At 33.2% G+C, this 25,441-nt stretch overlaps 1 protein-coding gene across 3 annotated transcripts in view; it reads left to right on the plus strand.

Moving 5' to 3' along the window:
* Window positions 1–357: 357 nt before the first annotated feature.
* LOC124362908 (neprilysin-4-like) overlaps window positions 358–25,441 on the plus strand; it is a 57,025-nt gene continuing 31,941 nt past the window's right edge. The window contains exons 1-8 of one of the 3 annotated variants that reach the window (XM_046817796.1): window positions 358–575; window positions 2,465–2,547; window positions 9,020–9,174; window positions 10,212–10,363; window positions 13,673–13,822; window positions 15,778–15,875; window positions 20,056–20,246; window positions 24,819–25,064. In XM_046817796.1, the coding sequence (XP_046673752.1) occupies window positions 9,069–9,174; window positions 10,212–10,363; window positions 13,673–13,822; window positions 15,778–15,875; window positions 20,056–20,246; window positions 24,819–25,064 (943 nt within the window). In that variant the 5' untranslated portion in view covers window positions 358–575; window positions 2,465–2,547; window positions 9,020–9,068. Of the gene's footprint in view, window positions 576–1,116; window positions 1,218–2,464; window positions 2,548–9,019; window positions 9,175–10,211; window positions 10,364–13,672; window positions 13,823–15,777; window positions 15,876–20,055; window positions 20,247–24,818; window positions 25,065–25,441 lie in introns of those variants that run through there. The other 2 variants (XM_046817794.1, XM_046817795.1) reach the window with 2 other exon arrangements.

Genomic DNA, 25,441 nt, shown 5'->3' on the forward strand with positions numbered 1-25,441 from the left:
GTAGTTTTCAGGTATGTTTAATTTATATTTGTTTATTTTTTTGTGATAGTCCATTGCCTCACCTGAGAAAAGGAGGGATTTCAATCCTTGAAATGTAGTGTTATACATTTTGTAACATATAACAATGGTAAGTGCCCAAAACCTATTATCCTTTCAAACCTTCAATAATCGATAACAAATTTTAAACAAGGAATCTCATGCGGGCTATTGGTAGTTAGTTGTATTGTCATTTATTACATTTTATAATAATTTTGAGAAAGAAATCTTTAATACTTGCTCTTTATTGTGAAAATAATGCTGAACATATGATGTTGACAACTGTAATTTGGTGAAGCAGTCACTTGTTTTACTCTTTATTTACATTTTAAGTTTATTTTTAATATTTAGTACAATGTATCTCTGTGAAAATAAAGAATATAACTTAATAGTTCAAAATCAATTTGCTATAATAATAGTGAAAACAATTTTATGTAAATTTTGTGAATTGTGAAAAGCATTTTTAATCTTATCAACTCATGATTTTTTGAATAACAGTTCATATAAGGTTAAAGAAAAATCAAAAATAAACAAACTAGGTAAGATGTTTAAATTTTGATCAGTTAAATTCGTCATTTTAATGTACATAATATCAAGGAGAACAATTACAGTATTATAACTCAACCATTGCAGTGAATTAAACAAGTATGATTCCTTTTTTAATGAAATACAGTGCTTTAAATAATTCTGATATTGAAGTATAGTATTATAGATTTATATTATTTCAGTTGGAGTCTTTTATTAAACAAAATATACAATTAAATGCAACCTATATAATAAGTTCAGAATGTGATTAAGGATTAACAGAGTTATCAAATTTCTCAGTGTATTAAAAATTAAATAAGCTAGTTCCTTAAAAAAACTCTGAGAAAATAAAAAATATTTTATAATTTTTGAATGGTTATAGATGTAACTTCATCATAGTTACTATAGCAAGTTATCTGTATTGTGTTATAAGAAAAGTAATTTTACCTTAATAGGAAGTTAACTGGAATTATGATACCTGATCTAAGAATGGTTCTATCAGAGGGCAAGGGTCAGAGTAGCGCCCAAGGTTAAACTTATTGCCAGGATAAATTAGTGGGTCAAACGCTTGAATCCTTGCCCACTGTCCATTTCATTAAATTTCTGACCAGGAGTGACGTTTCAATGTGTGCTGCCCATTCTGGACTCTAATTATGGTATTGTATGCCCAATTAGTTTCTAAACCCTCTAATTCTTAGACATTAATTGTTACTGCTCCATTAACAGCTTTACTTTTACTATGCTTCCTTTGCTGGATAATTTTTGTTCGCAACTCTACTGTCTGGTAAATTTTGTTGCTGAACATTCTTTCTTTGTAATCTTTTAAATTCAAGATATATTAATCTATAAGTATAATTACATTAGAGGCTTCATAAGTACACTCCACACAATCATGTCAGCAATTACTATTGTTTTGTATGTTTTGAATTGTGAGAGTTTAACACATTCTTGTATTTAACTCTTTTCTTGGCAGCATATAGTGAATTTGTGTAATTGATGAGAGTAAACAGTCAGGATGACATATATAAATGGATACAAATGGTTAAACAGCCATTGTACCAGATAGTTTAAGGCCAGTCATCGTAATAAACCTTAACAATAATTGTACTTTCAAATTGTTTGGTTAGGTTGCAGCACAAGATTTTAAGTCATATTATTTTCTCTTTTCCATCATTATAATTGCAGTGACTTGCCATGTTTAGTTTGCAGACATGGGCATATATAAGGAGTGACTCAGGTGGTCAAACCTGCCCCTTTATGAAATTTTGAAAGGCAAACATTGAAACTGCATCCAGTTTGGTTTATGCTAGAACACATATATGAGATCCCACAGCTCAACAATTTCCTGGATAAAAATGCTTGAGCCCTATTTTGGATAGTATTTTATACATCCTAAACCACCTATAATATCAGCTCCCTCCAAAATAATTTTCTATGAAAGCTATGGTTTGTAGAATATTATGAAACTTTTACAGTTCTCTTTCCTTTAAATATTTGCTTTAAACTATGCCTCTCCTAAGCGTTTCCAAATCCATTGCTCATTTCCAACCCAACCAACTGTTTAAAAATAGAAGGATAGAGTTCAAAAATGTACAATATTTACTGTCAATTAATTTGGTAACAAAGAATATGACTTTTAATATGAAAGCAAAATATTAAATTATAAAACTATGACATTTCAAACATTACTAATATAAAATGTTCAACATCTATCATGATGAAAACTAAGATTTAATTGAAAGAGATGTAAGGTAACATACAGTAGACCAAAGAATATAATTAAAATAAATATTCATTAGTGGTTACATTTTGAGTTTTAATATTACCTGAGTTTAAGGTTTAAGACATATTAAACATAAAAACCTATACTTAAACATAATTTGTTCTTTGTTTTGCATTACAGACAAAACTTATATTCCTGGATGGTATCAAGTGCTGCTGTCCCTTATGCAGACTCTCAGCGTCTAAAAACACCGGCAGAGTCAAGTAAGGTTTAGCATTTATGTTTTACAGTAATAATAGTTGTAATCTTGCATTATTTGAAGAAAAGTTATTAATTTAAAGTCCAAACAATTACTTGAATATTTATTTTGTGGTCTATAGTGGTTTTATGAGTATAACCTGTTCAAATCCAATCACATTTAAGATGGTGCTGCAATATCGCTGTTGATTACCAGCTGTTCCCGCTTTGATGTGGCTGTGGTCAACTACTGTCTGTTTGATGTACATGTGGTCTGCAAAATAGATGAATGAAATCATACATAGTATATTTGTGTAGGGTAAAATTGATGATATTTGTTTGTCGCAGCAGATGTTGAGATGGATCAGTCATTTTTCAGAGGTGTGATTCAGACAAATTAGCCGCCATCGGACTATTTTTGTATGAATTCCTCTAGTCGAAGTACAGTTGTTCTTCCTTTAACAGGTTGAGTGAAGAAACTGTACATTACAAATGGTAAACATGAGCAATTTTATAAAACTACATAACAAGCCTTGTTTGTTTCTCATAAGATTATTCAAGAGTTCACGATTCATTTACACTGCTCAAAAGTTATAACAACTTACTACATGAATTTATGAATCATTCACTTTAAAGCGGAGGTAATCTTCATGTTGATCATGTGACCTTTAATATGGACCATCATATTAACTTTGGCATGAGTGAAATGTAACATTTTATTTCTGAACTCAAACATAATCATTTGGAGAAATCCTAATCTCAGAACTCTTTCTAGCATGTTTGTTCCAGTATATTTTCATTATGGACTCAAGAACATATTATGAAACTCTTTTAAAGTATGGGACTAAAACATGGTCATTTACAGTAATCCTAGTCTCAGCACTCTTCTAGCTCTTTTCTCCAGTATATTTTCGTTATGGCCTCCCACAGAATAAAATATTGAACTCTCTCTAAGTATGGAACTCAAACACTAGCTAAATTTAAAATTTTCCCTAGCATCAACAAGATAGGTGGTAGTCAGGAAAAGTCCCATGTTCCTCCAATAGAGGTGGATCAGAAGTCTGTAAGTAGTGGTGAAATATTATTCAGATATAAATACAATGTATGATTATCTCATGACTCAGCCATAGTTCCTGAAATAAATATAATATTTTGTATTCTGTTCCGTTGTTTACACCATGTTCCTAAAATTGTTTAACCTGGAATATCAATAAACTATGAAATTTAGCAAGCCATCACTGAGGTAAGTCATGGTGATTGGAAGATAACATTATCTTTATAACATAGAGTGGGATGAAGAAATTAGAACCATTGCAAGAGCAAATGTATAGCAAATATACATATAGCTATAAAAACATGGGCAGCTCCATAGATTATAAGGGAGTGTACTCAGGGGCCCAAGCCTCCTCTGAAAGTCTTCTGCTGACCACATTTTATGTGGTTTTGGAGCTCAAACAATTTCTCTAGGTAAGATTCCTGAGCCCTTATTTTGGAGAGTATTTTATACTTTCTAAAGCACCAATGTGTCAGCACCACTTCCTGAAATAATTTTCTACATACACCACTGATACAAAAGCAATATAACATGCTCGTAATATAGCTGTTAAATGTTTGACTGTGAACTGGGTCTTTCTAATTTTGTATCTATTCAGGTTTATTCTATATCTGGTGGTGTCCTCTTCAATTCAACTAATTCTCCTCCTCCCAAACCAAGTCATAGTTACACCAATGCAATCTGTCCTCTTTTGATGCTGCAAAACAATGTAATTTAAACAATTTTAGTATATCAATTCACAATTGAGTAAAAGCAACAGTAAAATGTATTAAATTAGTAATTTTAATATACCAGTATTATACAATTTTACACTATTTCACAATTACAACATGTTTCTATATTGTACCTTAGTACATGAGGTTGTACAGTAATAAATAAATCCTAGCCTTTCAACTGATTTATTATTACACTCTGGTGTAAGAAACTGACATCTTTCTTGGGACAAAAATATCTCTGACTGACTTTTAACTTACATAGCCCTTAGAAAATAATCTTATACTCCTAAGCCCTGAACGATTTGTTTATAGGATTGCAAACTCGCCCAATCATATCCTAATAAAATACTTCACTTTAACTCAAGGATGTAGCTAGCAAGGGGGTACAAGGAGTCCTGACCCCCCACATTTTTAGTAAATGATTATTATTATTTAAATAATTCAATATTACTGACATGTATTGCTGAAAGATCGTTCTAAACAAAGAAATGGGTCAAGAAATTTGTAAGGAACAAAATGGAGCCTTACCCTCTGTCCACAGCGGGAAAATATCAGTTGTCTGGAACTCCCCAACATTTTTTCCTGGCTACTTTTTGCTTTAGCTTTATTATAATACTTTCGGCTCAATGGATGATGATGACTATGAAGTGTTGTTTCTGTTGCAAAACTTGATGACCATGAAAAAGGATGAAACTACTATGAAACTTGAAGGGCACGAAAAGCTGACCACAAAGTAAGAAAGATTACCATGAACACGTCTAAGACAACCTCAAACTAATTAGTTAGCTTTAAGCTGAGACAGTAATTAGTAAAATAACAACTGCATTACCAGAAGGGCTAAGCATGTGCAACTTCAATGTTTGCTTTAACATTGAAAAGCAAAAAGGTAAGAACTGAGATTTACGGTAAACAGAGAGTTAATTTACATAAAGAACTACAATGAAGAATGCAGTAAGGACCAAAATAGGTTAACCCTAGAGTCCCAACGCTGTTTTAAATTGCGTTATTCCTAACGCTTCGTCTGTGGGACTACTATTAGTTTATTCAAATAAAACACAAAATAATTTTGAAAATATGGTATATTATTTCACAAACACTACATCTAACAAGAAAAGAGATCACAAAACTTAGTTTATGGAATGCTACTTCTTTTTAACACACTCAAAACACCATTGCCCCTGGTGCTCCCCGCACATTGCCTTGGAGCATCGTCCACAAAAGTGCTTTGTCATTCTTCGCCTTCTTTGATGGGCAAAATCCGCAAATTTTTCCTTCCCCGAGCTTCTTGTTGTACAGGTGGATGGTCCTCGTTGATCTACTGGAGCCTCACAATGTAGGATGGCTGCTATTGACTGCCGCAAAGGGGTGGGCCAAAAACTGGTATTGCAGGCGGCGCTCCAACCATGGTTTGACGAGCTCATTGTGCAGTTCCTTGGCGAAGTCATGTCTAGAAAGAGGTTTTTCTCTCCCTTAGAAGTTTTGTGTGTGAACGTAAATGACGTAGGAATTTACGATCATGATGTTTATCATTCCATAGAATATACACAAGGGCCCACCTCTTTGTCTTCCTGCTACAAGACATTTGACCACACATTTGATCGAGAGTGTCCACGGCTCCTTTTGTGGAGTTGTAGCATTCTATAATTTCAGGCTTGTTACTGAGTGGATTTATCATTGGCTGATCATGGCAAGTTGAAAGTAATAAAACCACCTTCTTCTTCTTAGCCTTAAAAGATACCAATGGTCTTATGTCCATCAAAACAGAACATTGAGCTTCCAACTTTCCGGGTTCCAGGGGTCTTTCATTTCAGGGCGGGATTTCTGGTTTACATCTCCGAACAGTTCCCACCAAAAGTGAGATTTATTGGTGGTGCTAGGAGATCTGAGGGCTAGTGGAACAGTTGTAAACCAATTATCCATCGTAACATTTCGATTGGATCCGTAGATGGTTCTTGTCAGTTCTTTCACAAAGTACATAGTTTGTGGAATATTACGAGGAGTTGTCCCTTTACCCAAGTAAGGCATTAGCATCTACCATATATTTGTGCCAGAGTCGCACATCATTACAATCTTTAATCCATATTTAGAGGGTTTATTAGGAATGTACATGCGAAACTTACTTCTTCCCCTAAATGCATGAAGAAGTTGTTCGTCTATGGTCACATAGGTGCCTGGCTTGTAGTTATCTCTACAGGATGATATAAACAAATCCCATATCTCTCTAATCGGGGGCAAATCGGTTCCGTTTTTTTATTCTTTCATCTCTAGTTTCACACGAACATCAAATCGGAGTGACTCTAAGAGAAAATCAAAACGACTACGGCTCATCGTAGCCTTGTACCTATCACCGCAGTACTCTGAGTCAAACAAAACCTTTGTAGGCATATGGTTTGTCTTTCTGGCACCGCAGTTTTAAAATTAAAATACCCAAAAAAAACATTAAATTCCTCCATAGTCAGAGGCGATACTGTCTTAGATTTTTCTTTGTAATGTTTTCTTGCTTTTCTCGATATACAGGAGTTGGTATGTTCCATAGTAATATTTCTAATTTCTTGTGTAAAAAATAACTGAAATATCGCTGATGCTTCAGACTTATCTTTGGCAATATTTTTAGGACCTTGTCTGATGTGAACAACATTTCGTGCCGCTGCTCTAGTTTGTGTGTTTTGTGTGGCATGTTTGTTTGCACCACAAATGCCCATTCCTTCCCTTCATTCTTTGATTTCCACAAATTACAAGGTAGCTGTTACTTACATCATTTCTAACTTCGGCATCGACATCCACTTCTGAATTAGCTCCCATTTCTTCATCAACATTCTTCTTCTCCATCTCCAATGATGCCTGCCCCTGCAATGACGGCTTCTATTGTCTCTGTGAGATTATCAATATGGCGACGCTCCTCAAATGGACGCTCCAAAATCCTCTTCATCTGACTCATCATCATCTGATGTTGAATCTGTAGGCACATAGTGGGGGTCGAGACGTCTGTATCGTCACTGTCAAGTCCCTGAATAATAGGGAGGATCACGGTCATCACTGTCCGATTGATCATCAGAAAGACTCTCGTTTAGCAGCGACAAAATGCGTTGTTGTTCATTATCTTCTTCCATTGTTTTTCAGAAATAAGTTTTTACTTGTACAACAGTGGATTCAACTATCAATTTATAGAAATAAAAGAAATATTTAACATTTTTATGATTTTACGTTTATACGCAAACAGCTATACAACAGTCCCAACGCTTCGTTCAACAGACTACGTAACGCACAGAATATTCAAACGGCACTCCCAACGCTTCGTCCGTGAGGCGACGCGGCTTAAAATAGAGGAGATGCACAGGACAAAAAAACACACCACAACCTTCTCACACACTCGTTTCGAGGCCAACTGCAGGGTACTGGGAAGGAGGGGTGGAAGCGGGCTCTACTAAGGAGTGGGGAAGAAGAAAGATGGCGGCCGTCGTCTGACGGACGACGCGTTTGGGCACTAGGGTTAAAATAGGATAATACAGTGTTTATTGAGTTTTATTTTATTGGTGTTCAAAGAAAATTATTCGGAGGGGGCTGAGACACTGGGTGGTTTACTAGGTTTAAAGACATACCATGAACAGGGGTTCGAGAATCTTCCCTGGGAAAATTGTTGAGCTTTTAACCTTTTGAATTTGTACCAGTTTAAAACAAATTACTGGGTGCAATTTTAATGTTTCTCTTTCAAAATTTGGAGGGGGGCTTAAGCCCTTTGAACTTAATTGTTTCTTATGATTTTTGACCTGATGAATTGAATTTAACAGGTCCCAGAACTGTAAATTAAATAGTATTTGAGAAAACCTGTATGGAATGCAAAAAATGGAGCAAAAAACACATTTTTTCATCTTTGAGCAACTTGTAGATGATTCTATTCTGAACAACACAGTGTAAATAAAGTACACAGAAAGTGATGTTGATTAAATGAACTTTTATTCATAACAGTAAAAAGTAAAATTAACCACAAAACATTAATCTAAACCTATTCAGCCTAAAACTTCTGTTTTCCTCAAATGTTCTTAGAGTTTTAGTTACTGTATGATCATTTTGAAATTTACTTATTTTCATTTATAATTCCTAGTACCAAAAATGTATTATGTTGAAGATTTCAATTGTAAATAAGATGATGATCAATACTTCCAAAGAAATAGAAAATGTTAGACAAGATTCTGCAAAAAAGAATTGGACTAGAAATTGAACGTTCCCTCCATTGAGGATATTTAATATAATTTATCATTGATTACAGAATTAAAATCATAATCAACAGATCATACAACCAAGACAACAATTTATTGTTAGTAAATTTAATCTTTTGAACAAACCAAAATGTACTGTTTTAGCTAGCAAAAGAGGTCTCTTATCCTTATCCCCACAAATGATGCTAACACTACAGCTCCATAAAGGGGAACCCACATAATTCACGTGGCCATGAGCGACTTCAGTGTAATTTACTTCATCTGATAGCAGGACTCTGATGTACAGTGGACCACTGGAGTGACCTTGTATTATTAACATATTATACCTTCACGACCTTGAAGATACCCTCAGCCTGACCACAACCAATTACCACGTTTTCCGTAGTACTACGGGACAATACCCACTCATCTTGTTAGATCGCATGCAATCACGCTGAGTTGCCGTGTGTCTGTGTGGTTTTTCCCAATGCCTGCCTCTCTTTGTCTGCACGATTCCTTCTGTTCTGCGCAGATGGTGTGCAGATTTTGAAGAGAAGGGTCATCACCGCGTGCTCAGGATTATGCTCGGCCTCATCCTCATCCTGCTACCGGTTACTGTCTTCACCGCTGGAGTCATGAGGCTTAACACTCCTCCCCAGAAGAGCCTTCCACACATTCCGCGGGCAGGTAACAACTGACTGTGCATAGATATATGACTTTCATAATTATTATAGTATGATTGATTAACCTATAACATATATAACATTAATTTTAAACGGGTTACATTTCTATTTTATTTAAATTATATTCAGTTTGCCTTGTAAGCTAGAGTGTTTCATATTTTAAGATAATAAAGAATTCAATTGAATCTAAAGAATCTTTAGGAGATATTTATATTGATACTGCAGAAAATTGTTTGATCTGCTTCCATAATTTTCTATTGAATTATTTTAATTATGCTGTTTTTATTCAAAATCAAAATATAAAATGATAATGTAAACAGTTTTTTAACTAGTAATATGAAATATGATTACCAATGGTTAAGCATAATATACATATCAAGAAACCATAAATACATTGAAATTGTGTATGTAAAAATGTGCATTAAGATTAACTACACATAACATAACTATGGTGGGAAGGGTTGATTCAATGTGAAATTTTGACTTCTTTGTCAACAACCTTTTTTGGATCTCTTTAGACGAATTTCACAAGTCAAGTCTGTGACAATGTTAGATTCCAAACACTACACTAAGAGGAAGGATAACTGGAGTTAAACTTATTATTAACAAGAAAAACTATTTAACATATTATGTAGTTTTAATAATAAAACTCCTGATAAATTTTGATGGCCATGAACAGTAGAACCCTTATGTACCTTTTGAAGATTACTAACAATGAAAGGATAGATATCTAAATTATATCTAGCTATATGAAGAGTGTAACGTTTCGGAACATCCTATATGTTTCCTTTCTTTCGTCTCAAAATGTTACATGCAAAAAGTAACTTTTTAATGTAACCTATATTATTAACCTTCTGAAATTTACAGGAAAATATATATGGGTATAAGCAACAACACTAAACCATTTATGGTTAGTTTTGCAATATTTTGCAAGCAATTTAATTCTGAAATATTAATATTTTAGTCTGAATAAAGTGATTTCTTACAGTTCTTTATAAATTTTGACTCACTCTAAAAATGTCTATCTTTTTTGCCTTGCAGAAAGTTTGAACTATGATGAGATGCGAGAACACTCGGATCATGACTTCCTACAGGACTACAAGACCAGCTGTATACCCAACCAGAACTCGTACATCTCCCCGAGGGCACGTCGAGATCTTCCCGACACACAGGCAGACTTAGAACCCTACAAGGTTTGCATCACTTTCCAATAACACAGTTTATGTCAAGGAACTTGGGGTTGTGATTCTGAGAAAACAGATATACTGTTGGTATCTCCTTCCATTACGACCATTCTTAGATTGTGTGCCTGACATTTTTAGTAAAGTGATATAGCTCCAATGGGAAAGCCAAAGTGGAGTAAGAACAAAGTTAGAGAAGTTGTTCTCTCCTAACCACATTAAAGTCTCTGAATGTTGTAGAATTGGTAACTGATTTTCTGCAATAATTCAATCTGGCATTATTTTGATTATTAAAGCAATCAGCTAATTCTTCTCTTCATTTTCCTTTTTATTTCTGCTGGCAGGACAATAAATAATACTTAATCCCCAAGGCAAAAAAAAATATTATTGGCAATACAATATAATTGTGTAATTTGATTAAGAAAGGAAAAACAAAACTAATTCTCTGCAGAGGAGGTTAAAAATGGCACGTTCTCTGAGTAACTTGTGTTTCTACTTAGAGTGTATGATTAATCACAGTTTTTCTGGAAGTTAGTTTGACAATATAATCGAGATTTTCAAAATTGTAATATTGCAATTGTTTTGGCCTCGATGCTTTGATGAGAATACTTATAAGATAATGTTCACTCCTTTAATCTTCCCTTTTTTCCAGATCATTACAGTGCGGAAACCTGGTTGAAATTCCATAAACCACTACTTAGGTCAGTGTCTCTGGTTTGCGATGTGTTGTTTTATTCTCACAACCGGGGAATTTTCAGTATTATTTAACCAAGGTTGGGATCATCTTGGTAGCAAACACAGCAAAAGAACCCAAAGGAATAAATTTTCCCCTGAGAGAATGGTTTTAACCTCATTCCTGTAATTGGTTGGAACATCTATTAGAAATTCAAATCATGTTATCAGAAGATATTCTGTAGTTATCAAGCAAGTATTCAAATGATGAATTAATTGCATTATAAATGTATGTAAATTTAGTCAGTCCTTTTCTAGCTAAATCGAGTTTAACTCAGCTAGTAAGTGACCTCTTCTCTGCTTAAAGGATCTAGTATATGTTATATTCAAGAGGGGAACTGGAGCAAGTTGTTCCAGGCACTGCGGTTATGCTGAAGGAGGAGGCGGTATAATAACAGCTACAGTCTATGCTTACTTACATTATATTATGGAACTGCAATAAAAGTATTGTCCTTAATAAATATAATATTTTTTTAATGCTATTAAATGTAGGAATGATAATGTTATCATTGAATTTTCCCATTATATTGTATTTGTGTTGGCGGGAGAATGCCAAACTAAAGTAAATTACGGTAAAGTAAAGATGTCTTATTTTACCAGGCAAAGTTATGACTAAGAAGCTCTCTCTAAAACTTAACCTGGGAATCAATGGTTTAAAGATGACTTCCGAACACTACCAACAGCTGGGCAGGCGGGTTGCTTGCAAGGACAGGATCGCTCAACGGTCACCCATCCAAGCAGCAGCCAAGCTCGATGTACCTACCTTTGTTCTGAGTGCCACCAACTCTAAGAATGCCCCTAATTGTTCCATATGTTCCCACCACAATGGGAAATAAAATTACTGAACATTTTACCAAAACTGCTTTTGTTGTAGTAAAGTAAAGTACACGTTCTTGTTTATTATTTTTTTCTTTTCTCTTATCTCAAATTTGTGGACTTTATTTAACATGGTAATAGTAATATATATATATATATATATATATATATATATATATATTATTATATATATATATATATATATATATATATATATATATATATATATTCTCTAGTTCTTCTTTACTGAAGTGAAAATCAGTCATGGCTGGCCATTGAATGAAATTAGTAGAAACATATCATTCTAGACTGAAAAAGTTCTAAAATATTTTTAAAGAATTTGAAAATCTAAGATATTTTTGTAACCCATTTGATGAACTCTGCAGGGCTTCTTTTTCATGTGGTAGTGAATTAAATTAGAAGGTACATTGTCAATCAAGATCGAAAGAATTTTGAGATACTTTGAAGAGTCTTAAAATATAAAATATTGCTTTCTTATGGCTAATGGATGAGATAATAAAGCTGTGTGATTTCTTACTGAAGGAATTCTGAAATATTTTGGAAGAATTTTTAAATATTTTTCATTTTCCACCATATTAACCTGTAATGTTGCTTATCCAACCAGTTAAATTACAAGGTAACATTTAGAAGAGAGAAATAAGTTATTTGAAATACTTAAGTGATACTGCTATAAGCTACTACTTTACTACTTTTTACTATCTTTACTACTTTTTTATTATTTAGTTTTTTTATTAGTTATTAAGAAGTTATTAGTTAATTTCTTTCTAAACATTTGATTTCTTGACACCACTAGGGAATTACTGTACAACACATTTTCCAATACTAACTTATATTGGAAAATGTGTTGTAGTTTATTAATATTATCAAACTAAAATATTTCCTATGCTCCAAGAGTCTTAATTTGATTTCTTGTTGTGTTGAAATGCAAAATCACATGTACAATAATGATAATTATAATAAACTAAAGCCAAGATGACCCCTTCCGAAAATCAGTACTGGGTCTGCCCTTGATTCAGCTATACAACTTTGTGGTATATAAAGGGTTGTCAATTACCCAGCAGGGATCACTTCTGGCTGGTTTATACCTTCCAGATGAACCTATCACTGGGCACAGCATAAACCAATGTGTTACTTAAATCTGGGCAACCTTATGGATGTCCAGGAGTGGCACTTCACTGCCCGCAAATGTTAAGATTCTGGGGTGCATGGATAGTTCGATAGGTCTAGTCTAATGTGAGAGATAACTGTTGGAGTTGGTGGGATTCACTCCCTAAGTATCAGAGGTTCCTGCTAGCCTCAACAAGGGTGTACTACCTCCGCCTGCTTTGACTGGAGGGGCTGGTTCAGAGCTGGCCTCCTCTTCTTCCGTGGGAACATGACTTTGAGATTAGTGCCCTAATTCTTCATCATGGATCTCAATAGGAGGGGGCCCCTACCCCTAACCCTACCCATCCTGAATATCTTGTCACTCTGGAAGCAAGGCTAAAGTCCTTATAGGACTAAGTGCAACTTATAAACTCCTCGTCCTTAAAGAACAAAAGAAATGGTGGGGGGAGGAGTTGTCAAGAGAGGGATAAATACACCCATAATATATTAAAAATAGTATTAATAAGTTGTATAGTAATTATATTAAAAATTTGTTGTCATGAAGTTGTAAATTCTTTTTGGAATGGTGTGATGTACATGTTGTCATGATAATGTATAATTCCACTCCCTTCAGAGCATTTTTCAGACAACATCTAATTGTTTTAGGGAAATCTCAGTGATTTGATCATATGGAGTGTATCTGGGAAACAAGAGGAAGTTCAGTTCTTGCCTGTCCATAGCGGAGTCAACCATATCAAAGAAACCTCAAAGAACCGGACTGCAGAAGAAAATGAAGGAGTAGAAGAAGAATCGAAAGTAAGTTTTAATAACTTTTATTAATTTTGATATCTCATGCAGGATTTTAGAGGAATATAGTTTAGTTGTTGTCATTATGAATGTTTATTGTTCATAATTTTTAGGCTGTTGGTAGTGAAAATGCTGTTTGTAAAACTGTCATGGCATATTATTTTACGGAAAAACAATAGGATTTATGATTTCTACAAGTAAAAATTATTATAGTGTATAAAATTTTGTGAATAATGAATCGTCAAATAAAACCCTTTTTACAAATTATTTTATTTCAGACACGTGTTTCAGTAGTAAACCATAATCAGTGTGAACATTAACCCATCATCATCAGGGTTAATGTTCACACTGATGATGGTTTAATACCGAAACAAGTGTCTAAAATAAAATTAAAAAAAAAAGTTTTAGTTGACTATTTATTATTCTAATATAAAGATAACCCTTAAAATGCGGAGTTAATAACATAACAAATTTTGTGAACTTTGTCATTATAAAACATTAATATGATTTTAAAACTATAATAATTAAATTGTAACATGGTATCTTATATTGTAAAAGTTTTATAAGCGGTCTAAAATTTATTCAGAATTTATGGATTATTTCTCATGTAGTTTAAGACTCAAGATTGATATTTTCTTAATTCTTGCATTATTTTTGTAAGCACATAAGAAAATTGTGGAGAATGCATATTATCCCTGAAAGTGTTGATATCATGGTACGCGATGTGAGTGAGCCGCCCGATAGTGTTAACATCCTGTTACACAAAATTAGGTTGATGTTTAGCACAAACGACATAACATCCACAATTGATAATATTTCTCAGTGTATTCTAAATAGTAATAAACTAGAAAAACGATACTATTCATGTAATTTCATGTATCCACATGTTGTCCTTATTTTTTCCATCTTTAAACTCATCTGTTGAAGTAATTGTTTAGTTTTGCCACATTTGACAGCTTTTCAACAGACAAAAACAATGCATTTTTTGTTCATAAGAGCTTTTTTTAAAGTAAATGTGCAAGTTTGTATATTTTTTTATTTTTAATAAATTTTTCTTTATTTTTGATTATTATTTGAGTGAGTTAAGTAAAGTGCTATGCTGTGTTAAATGTGAAAAAAGTAAACAAAAAAGTCTTTGTTTCAAAACACAGTTAATAACTATTTAATAGGGAATGTTAGGTAATTGTAATTAATATTTTCTTATTCTGTATCTTTAGCAGAAAAAATATATATCATGTTACACTTTATTAATATTCATGTACTTATTATTTACTTTTATCTTAAGCTAGCAAAACTCCCATAAAACGTAAAGCACTACAAGTAATATAGTCAGCTCTTCAGGATTGAAACATCATTCGAAATGCTCACCTATTTCAAATTATGGTACCAATATTTTTCCTTGATACAACTAACTAAACTGACAGCTGACAAACAAGTCATATATATGCACTAGAACTTACTTTGTTGGAGATTCCAATATGAAGGTTGTTTTCAAAGTAGTGTCACAAACTTCTGTGGGTAATGGTACACCTAATTAAAAAAAAAATTTTATAAACATAAGTCGAGAAATGTCTCATTTAGCTGCTAGCCGCCATAGTGCATTAAAAAAATGACATTTTTGTTTGAAATTATGTGTACTATCACCTATAGAAGTTTGTGACACCCTTTTGTAAACACCCTGTATGTATAACCAAACCTTACAAATGAATTCTACCAGTACTAAACTAATAATTCACAGTTTCAATTTGCACCAAAACAAACAAATTCAAAGATTATTTCCTCTGCTGAATTCAGACGTAAAAGGTTGTTTAATTTTCTTCAAAATATTGAAAAATTACCCAAAACAATAAACTGTTTATACAATAAACTATCTGGTTTAAATTGATGTACTATCACATCTGCATTTTCTTAATTATGTAGCTTTTTGTTAAATGTATCTGTTTAATGTCAAGAAGTGTGTGTAGGTGTTTCAGAAAACAGAGGAAAAAAGTAACACGCCCGGTGAAGAAATTGATATTCTGGAATACACTGACATTAACAACAAGAACAAAATCAAACCTCAGTAAGTTCTCATAACTTTAAGATTATTTTTTCTTTAATTTCCGTTTATGTAAAATGTTTCATGGGATATGACTATGATTAAAAAAAATTATTGCTCAAATCAGGTATTCAAACCTGTGTGTTTTTGGCCATCAATTATTTTCTACATATATGTATAATTTGTCTTCTATTATGCCATGTGTTTAATTTTATTTTAGTCACCAATTTAAAACTATAAATCTCCAGCATATCTTTTTTAAGCTTGTGTACAGCTTACATTTTGAAAAAGTACGGATATTGTTGTCTTTTTATATTTTGGCACACTTATAACAGAGTATCTCCCAAAAAACATACAGTAGAACCTCTCATATCTGACTTTCCCACATTTGTCTTTCCGACTTTCCCATAATGTCTGTTCAGATTTGAAGAGTAACTCATCTACACTACAGTATTCTTTGTTTTTGTACCACAAACCGTCAGTTCAGCCGTGGTTCAAATTCAAATTCAAATTCAAAATATTCTTTATTCATTTGTATACACATGTTGTACAGAATAGTCTCAAATTATTATGTAAATATTATAAATACTTATATTATTTGTGCCAATGAAAATATTGATATAAAAGTACGCCAATCACCCTTGATAACTAACTTAGACCTAATCAAGATTAACTAACATACACTTTTTCAGTAGATATTTTATAAATTTGTTGACCCAAATACTAACTATTTCTATGATTATAAAACTCTTCTAAAGAGTAGCAAGATATGGTGGTAAGAAATGTCTTTAGTTTTCTGATAAATATTGTCATATTCTGTTCATTGGTAATGTTTTGAGGTAAGTACTGCATAAATTTTAGTCCTGCAAAAGTTGTTTTTTTTTTATAGAGTTCCAAATTATGTCTATCACTAATAAAATGATGCCTTGTATTATATGTGTGACTTTGTGATATAGTGGGAATATTAATTTGTTTACAATATTTAACTGTTTTCTAAAATATACCTATCAAATACCGTTAAAATTCCATGCATTTTTACTGACTCTTTACCACCAAGCCTAACATTATTCTAATTGCTTTTTAACTATAAATCTCCAGCATATCTTTTTAAGCTTGTGTACAGCTTACATTTTGAAAAAGTACAGATATTGTTGTCTTTTTATATTTTTGCATACTTATAACAGATTATCTCCCAAAAAACATACAGTAGAACCTCTTATATCTGACTTTCCCACATTTGTCTTTCCGACTTTCCCATAGTGTCTGTTCAGATTTGAAGAGTGACTCATCTACACTACAGTATTCTTTGTTTTTGTACCACAAACCGTCAGTTCAGCCGTGGTTGTTAATGTGGAATGTGCTCTGACTACAATCTTGTGCTGTTCTATGTTTGTTAACTTCAATACTGTTTGTGTTTTTCTCCGTTATACTTTTTGCGTTTTTCCCCAATTCATGACTACGGATTGTAAAGTGCTTTAATGTGAGGTTGCATGTGTGACAATGGCAACTCAAATACGTAAGCGTGTTTCTGTCTCTCTGCAACAAAACTTGAAGTGTTGTAACGATTGGACCATGGTGAGCCTGTTATTACAGCTACCTTCTGAGTTGGGTGTAGGGATGAATACGGTAAAGGACTGGAAGAAAAGCCGTAGAGATCTGGAAGCGTACTCAATGACAGTCAAGACAGATGATGCTTTAAAAAGCAGAAAAATATTGAAAGAACCAAAACTGGAACTTGTTGATAAAGCATTATGGATTTGGTTTTGTTAGGAAAGGTGTGAAGGAACACCATTGTCAGCCCATCGTAAAGGAAAAAGCCGTACAATTGCAAGACAAGTTGAGAGGTGATATACAAAGGTTTAGCATTAGTGAAAGGTGGCCACATAAATGGAAATTGCGTTGTGGCATACAACATAATTGCAGGAGAAAAACTCTCAGCTGATGATAATGCTGCTAAAGACTTTATATACAAATTTGAGAAGTTTTTCATAGAACAGAAACTTGTACCTGAACAAGTCTACAATGTAAATGGAACGGGCCTAAATTGCAAATGCTTCCAAAAACCACTCTTTCTGCTAAAAATGAGCCTGTGTTAGGAACAAAGTTTGCTAAAGACAGACTCACAATTACAACTTATAACAATGCCGCAGGAAGCCACAAAATGCTGTTGTTCATCACAACATTTAAAGTCTGAAAACTTACCTACTTGTGCTATTTTGCTCTTAGATAAGGCTTCCAGTCACCCCTCTGAATCTGAACTGAAAAAAGGAAACATCAAGGCTTCATTTTTACCGGTCCTTGTTACACCTTTAATACAGCCTATAGATCAGTCAATACTGATTGACTGTAGAGAAGATACAGAAGAAAATATGTCAGCTTTTTCGTGGAAAAAACAGAAGAAGGATGTTGCCATCTATATTGTTGCTGCAGCTTGGGATGAAATTAAACATACCACCTTTAAGAAGGCTTGTAAAATGATTTGGCCATCGTTGGAACAGGAATAACCTGAGACTGATCATGAGCCAACTTCGACAGAAGTACATGTTGAGACAGACAACACAGAAAAATTTTGTTTCTGTACTATCTCCAGATGGGAGATATAGAAGAGTGGCTTGTTGAAGGTAATATTTCGGAAGTTAGAGCCATTTAAAATCTCAGCGACAACCAAATCATTGCTATTGTGCAGAAGAAGCTGAGGAAAAAGAAAATAACTCAGATGAAGAGGAAACCACAAGTGACAATGTAGTGAGTCATTCTGCTGCTAAAGACGCCTTCGACGTTGCGCTGAAATACATCGAGCACATCCAAATGCAACCCTGATGGATGTAGTGTGAGCAAATAATGGAGGGACACTACCACAAGGTCAAGATTGAAAAAATGTAAACAAAAATCTATTACTGAATTCTTTACATAAGGTACTGTATATATATGCTTAGATTTTATTCACGTTTTCATTTAATTTAAAAACTGTTAATGTTTGTAATGTATTCAGCAACATACGAATGCTGGTATTTAGTATAGTATTAGCTTAGTGTAGTACACTGCATACATGTAATTTTTTTCCACCTGGAAAAGGCATTTTTGCTCCTCCTGATATCCGACATTTTGGCCGTTCCAACCATGACTCGGTCCCGTCATGCTTGGATATGAGAGGTTCTATTATATTCTGAAATCTTGATAACTACTGAGTTTTAGGATCAGTGTGAGTCATTGATGACCAGATTATTACAGTCATGTTACGTATAGCTTGATTCATTAAGGAATAAATAGGCTCCACCCACAATGGTCAATAACAATGATTTTTGTTGTTGATAATAATATATAATTTTCAACCAAGCACTCATCAGCATCTATTATAGTTTTATATTAATATTTTTGGGATTCTGACGTCTATATAGGATTCTTTGCAGGAAGAGAAAAGATCTGGCAATACTTCCACGCCTTTAGACAAGGGGAATATTTTTACTTTAATATATCTTCTTGACAATTGGTCTACAGTTTGAAGCAGACTTTAACAGTGAACATTAAAAACTTTGATTTAAATTGCATTTCATAAAGTTAGTCAAAATACTTTTGAGATTTGTCTTCAAATAGTATTAATAACATGCTAATGGTTTAAACTAGTCACCTCAAGATTGACTTAAATAGCTATTCTGATGAATAAAACAAATTAGAGAAGATCTACAAAATGGGTCATTGCATTTCTACTGAGTTATAACCATTTTATGTAGAACTGTATAAGCAGAGTTGGAATCATTGATGTTTAGTGCAAGGTAAACTTCTGCAACTCTGTAGTTTACATATGTTTACCTTACAATGTTGCAACTATCAAAGTAAGGACTTGATGTATTAGTGATACATTCGTAGTTTACAATGGAAAGCAGATTCAAGAGTCTACATCATTTACCTTTATACATATAATATTGATGCATTGAAAATATAAGTTTATATGTCCTACTGGTTCTTTATAGTAGTGGGTGTTCATGTAGCTTCTGTACTTTTTCAATGCAGTAAAACTGTCAAAATAGCTAATGAAAAATGTAATAATTGAAAATTCTATCATTGAAAACATTTTTGTCTTGCTTACTGTGGTGGAATTATTGGAGTTTATTAAATCAATTCTTACCTAATACTATTTTTTTATTTTGAATGTTAGAGTAAGATCAAATCAGTACAATTGAAGGCAATTTTGACTTGATGGCAGTATAATCTACTATGACAGTGGAAGCGAGGACAAGAGCCAGGATATAGACCAGAGCGAGCACCAGGAGGAAGATAAATTCGAAAAGGATCCAATAACAGACAGGCTTGGTTCGGACTGTGTGTCCTCATCCTCTCAACAACACGCCTTCTGGAAAGGTGAAGGGGATTTCAAGACAATCAGGGAAGAGCAAAGTAAGTCAGCGACTTTTTCATATACAGTAATCTGTTTTTTTGTAAACTCACTGAAGAACTTTCTTAGGCCGTTTAAATCAAATAAATACAATTCTTTGAGGTTTGCTTGCTGCCTTCAAGATGAACAGAAATTTCTGAAGTCTATGACTTAGACAATAGATAATTAAGAATAAACTATATACTTTAATGATACATTCTTTGAGTACAGTAAATCGAGTCAATGTATGAATATTTAGCCTCCTTAGTGGGTTTGTACAATATACTTCACATTTAGTTTTAATGTAATTAAGTGTCAAATTTTTCTTACTTGGCAAAAATGTAATTATATATTTTTTGTATATATATATTTTGGGCACATCTTAACAGATTCCAAAGTTTTTTTGGCAAAATTTAACCTGTTTATGTGTTAATTTAAATGTACAGTATACTGTACATTTCCTTTCAATGAAATTGATTAGTTTGGGGTTGCGTAAAAGAGGCACAACATTTATACTTGACAATATATATAATTTTTTATTTATAAAACATGCACCAATATTTTATTACTTTGACAAACTTTTTAAAATAAATCAGTTCATTTTGTGGAATTCAAAAAATTAGTTCTTTTCTGGTTTATACATAAATAAATCTTAAATTTATGACAAAAGAAATGGGAGCGGTATTAACTACACACTTTTTTTACACCTTATGGGTTCTGGTTTCCCATCATGAACAGGTAGATGATCTACATTCTGTTTTCACACTCCCCAAAGGGTGTTGTTCATGTTTTGACTTCTTTTGTTGTTCATTTTTATCTGGAGTATCATCGGTTGAAGCTGTAGAAGGTCTTCCTCTCCTTTTACCTGGCCTGACTGGTTTTCCTACCATTAGTAGTAGCTCCTCTGCCAGTCGAAGTCTAAAAGCAAGCAAGTCTAGTTGGTCTTTCTTAAGAACTTGACAATTTCAGATATTATTTTGTACTCAATCCATGTCTATTGCATGAAATGTCACCCTCAATGTCCATTTTTTGGACCGAGCTGTGATTCTGTACAGAGCAATATATCAGTTGTAAAGATCTACACCACCCATTGCAGAGTTATATTCCTTTGTGTCTTGGGGTCATAAGACTTGTACAAAAGCCTTCTCCTTCTTGTCCCATCTTTTGACTAAATCACTTTCACCGATGTCCACAAAGTTAGAGTCAAAGGTCACGGTTCTAATATCAAGCCATTTAGTTAGAACTACATGACCATTTTCACTGACTACTTCTTCACTGTAACCCCTGCTTTTTTCTTTTATAAAATCTTTGTCATTTGTCAGGGGTGGTTTTTCAAATTGATTCAAAATGGCCGTACAAGCAGAAAAAATTAATTGACTTTTTAAAATTTGCAACAATAGGTAAGAAGAAAAATAGTTATAAAAAATAACATATTTCCAGGTTTCAAATGCTCAGAAAGCTTAAGGACAACTGCTGTTCCTAAGCCAAATTCTTTTACATAGGTACTCCTTATCAAGCTCAGTTGACTGTCCTTAATATAAAATAAAATCATAGGCCATTCCGCTTTTTCCAGATAGTATAAAACTTTTAACACCCTAAGGAAATGGCTTTCCTTTTTTTCTTTTGCATTGCATATATATATATTGGTACAATCATGTCCTGTCTCTAGTATACTTTCAGGTACATACTTTTGAAAAAGTTCCAAAGGAGATGGTACTGATGTATATTGGGTAGAATACACATTTTCCCATTCTGGAAGGTCCCTTGTTATGAAGATTTCTTAATTACACTGTATTTCTTTTTTGAGCGTTACGATATTGCTAAAAGATGTACCTGGCAATAAAAGGAAGGTGAACTGGAGCTAAACTCAAAATTCAACAGATTTTTGCTGCAGTTATTGTTGTAATTGGATGCCAATTAACAATCGAGAACAATCGGAACAATCGAGTACTTTTTTTTTGTACACTCTCGCTCTTTAAAGAATAATTATATTAAATTAGAAAACATGATATTAAATCATAAAAGTTATTAAATTGGTTAGTTTATCTTTGCAACACAGTGATGAAGAATAAAGGAGGAAAGAGTTAAACCATGCTAGTTTTGAACATGAGAAACAGCTGATTGTCCTTGAAATAAATGTGGTAGATGAATGAAACAGATTACATTTGAATTCTGTGTAACATTAAAGAACACTATCTCATAGTTTAGTTGTTGAACATGGCAGCATATAACTTACTACAATCCTTTTCTTACCAATAACTCCTGAATGGGTTACCAGGATAGTTGCACCCATCTTCAAATGAAATGTTTTTATGTGATATTCAATGCAAAGCACAAGAGATTGGGCTATTTTCTTAAATCAATGGGTATTTAGAGTCTCTAAATTTATTGTAGTTAACTGTATTGTATTCTATTATTGTATTGCTGTTAACTTTTATGGCAAAACAAAAATTATATTTTGATAATGTCGGAACTCTGATTTTCCAATGGCATGTCCAGCTGCTGTTACTGAACTAAAATGTATTTTTTTTAACCTTTTGGCATTGTTGTTATAATGGAGTAGACAGAAGTTTGGAATGAAATAGTCTTGCCTAAAAAAGTGTCAGTCACACAGAAGATTGGTTATCCTTTTGGGATCTGTAATTTCATGACAACCAAAACGCGTTTTGCAAATGCATCAATGCAAACTTATTCTTAGATTTAAGGCTCTGATTTGCCTGTTTTGACTTAGATTCAACTCTTCAGCTAAGGAGTATGTGTGTAGAAGTAGCAGATTTCCACTGCAAAACACACACACACACACACACACACCATAGGGCAGGATTTGGATGGTAAACAATTACATTACCTTTGTCAATGTACTACATTGTGCAAAGCTCCAAAAGTTTATCATGATCCAAGTTATACAGAAATTGGTTACCTTTTTGGGATCCGTAAGTTGTAGAGATCAGTTATCCTCTTGAGATCATAACTCCATGATGATCTGATGGTCTTTTGAGAAAATAGTCTTATTATCACAAACAATTTATCCTTGAAGTACGTTGCTTGAGCTAACATACATATGGTATAATTCTTGTGTGAATAGTTTATTAGAATATTTTTGATATTGCTTCTAAGATATTAACTTAGAAGCAGCTGTTAATATTACGCCCACAGCCTAATTACACCTTGAATAGTTAACAGCAGCGTAATTAGATGCTGTATTTCATTGAGTGACTGTTGTTTTAGGACACCCAATGTTCCTGAAATGTATTCAAAACACTAACTATTAGAATTACATGTAACAGAATTAATACATTACAATTAGTTAATAAACAAAAGATAGTAAATCTTAACAAAACAGTTTAAAATTATTTTTGTATATTATTACTTATATACATGTAAGTGAAGGTGCCAGTAGCATCCATCACACAAGCATTTCCATAAAGCTGTTACTAAAATAAAATGATTTGTATTTACCTTTGTGGAATAAATATATACAGATAATTATAACAAACTAAGGGACACCTGGCTGCTTTCCAAGCTAGCATACTTCACTTCCCAGGTGGCCACAACCTGTCTCATAGTTTTATGGAAAATATTATAAACATTCCCCCCATTTTCAAATAAAAGTTTCTTTTGGAGTTTTTTTGTTATATATTGTGAAATATTTTGAAATATTCCAAAATCACTTAAAACACTAAAGGGATTGAAAGCAAAAATATTATGAATTTTTTTGTTATTTGTTCTTCAAGTTCCATTTTTTTCAAATTTGAAATGTGTAGTACCACATTTTGGGAGTAACCAACTTTTCTTGTCAATGAACGAGTTTTGACCTTCTAAAAATTATTCTTAAATAAAAAAACAGATCTTTGCAGTTTGAATTGCATTTGTGCCCCAAATTCAAACTGTAGCACATCTGGAAATTTTCATCAATATTCTATGTTAATGAAGGATTTTTCGTTCCCTAAAATTAGCTTCAACTAAAAAAGATTAGGACACCAGTGTTTTTTTTTTATATTTGAACCCCTAACTACATTAGTGTAAGTGGATTTGTGGATGACCATGTTCAATGGTATACTCAGGACTTTTCCAGGGATGTGTTTTTAGGAACAAAGTGAATACTGGGAGTTTGAGATGTGGGGAATACCTCAAATTTTGTGGGGAATCGGAAGAAGGATATACATTATATATTTCCAACATCATATTCACTGGAATGCCTGCCTTATCCTAAACTGTTTCTATATTATTGTTTATAATCATGTTAAATGTGATTTATTTAACAATCATCTTCATCTGACTTGATATTTGAATCTTGTATTCACCTATCTCCAGAGTGATACAGTCAAGACAGGAGTTAAATATTCTCTAACTTCAAGCCTTGTGTAAGCTCAGAGTAAATTGAATTAAGTGTAGTGCAGATTATGTTTTAAGTTTAAGGACTTGGGGGTTATTCTCTAACTTAACAGCTCAGTAAGAATAATCCCAGATTCAATGTTCTAAAATCCTGGTTCTCTTGCACACTGATGATCCTTTCATTATAAAAAAAATTAATAAATAACCCTCATTAGACAACCAAGTTGTCCTGAACATTGTATACAGTTAGTATGTGTTAGGCAGGCTGATGCGGCTGTACATGGACGCAACTGCTGACCCTTGTGTAGACTTCTACCAGTATGCTTGTGGAAATTGGGGCAACCACAACCCCATCCCCAAGGATAAGGCGGCTTTTGATACCTTCGAGGTCCTGCGGGAATCCCTGGACTCTGTGCTGCGGGATCTGCTTCAGGCTCCTGTCACCTTTGAAGACTCTGAGGCATACACTAAGGCCAAAAACTTGTACAAGAGCTGTATGGGGGAGGGTAAGTAGATGATAACCTGTTACAATTTGAATGAAATAGTTATGGCTTCATTAAAAATATTATTTTAACCTTAAAAAATTAAGTGTGAATCTTTTAATGGAATATTATAGCTACATTTAGCTTTGAAGTCTATGGGTTAGTAGGATGATTGTTAATAACCAAATAATGAACCTTCATACTTGTGTGCATCGCTTTTATTTTATTAAAATTGTTCCTATATCCTGGTCATAGTATAAATTTAATTTTATTCAATAATTTCCACATAACAATGTATTTGAATAGAGCCAAGACAAATGAAAATCACTATATTAACGTATAGAATACAAATAGATCAAGAATTCTCATAAGAAACAAAACAGAAGCCTTTGAAATAACTT

Source organism: Homalodisca vitripennis, chromosome 5, assembly GCF_021130785.1.
Source record: "Homalodisca vitripennis isolate AUS2020 chromosome 5, UT_GWSS_2.1, whole genome shotgun sequence".
Lineage (NCBI taxonomy): Eukaryota > Metazoa > Arthropoda > Insecta > Hemiptera > Cicadellidae > Homalodisca > Homalodisca vitripennis.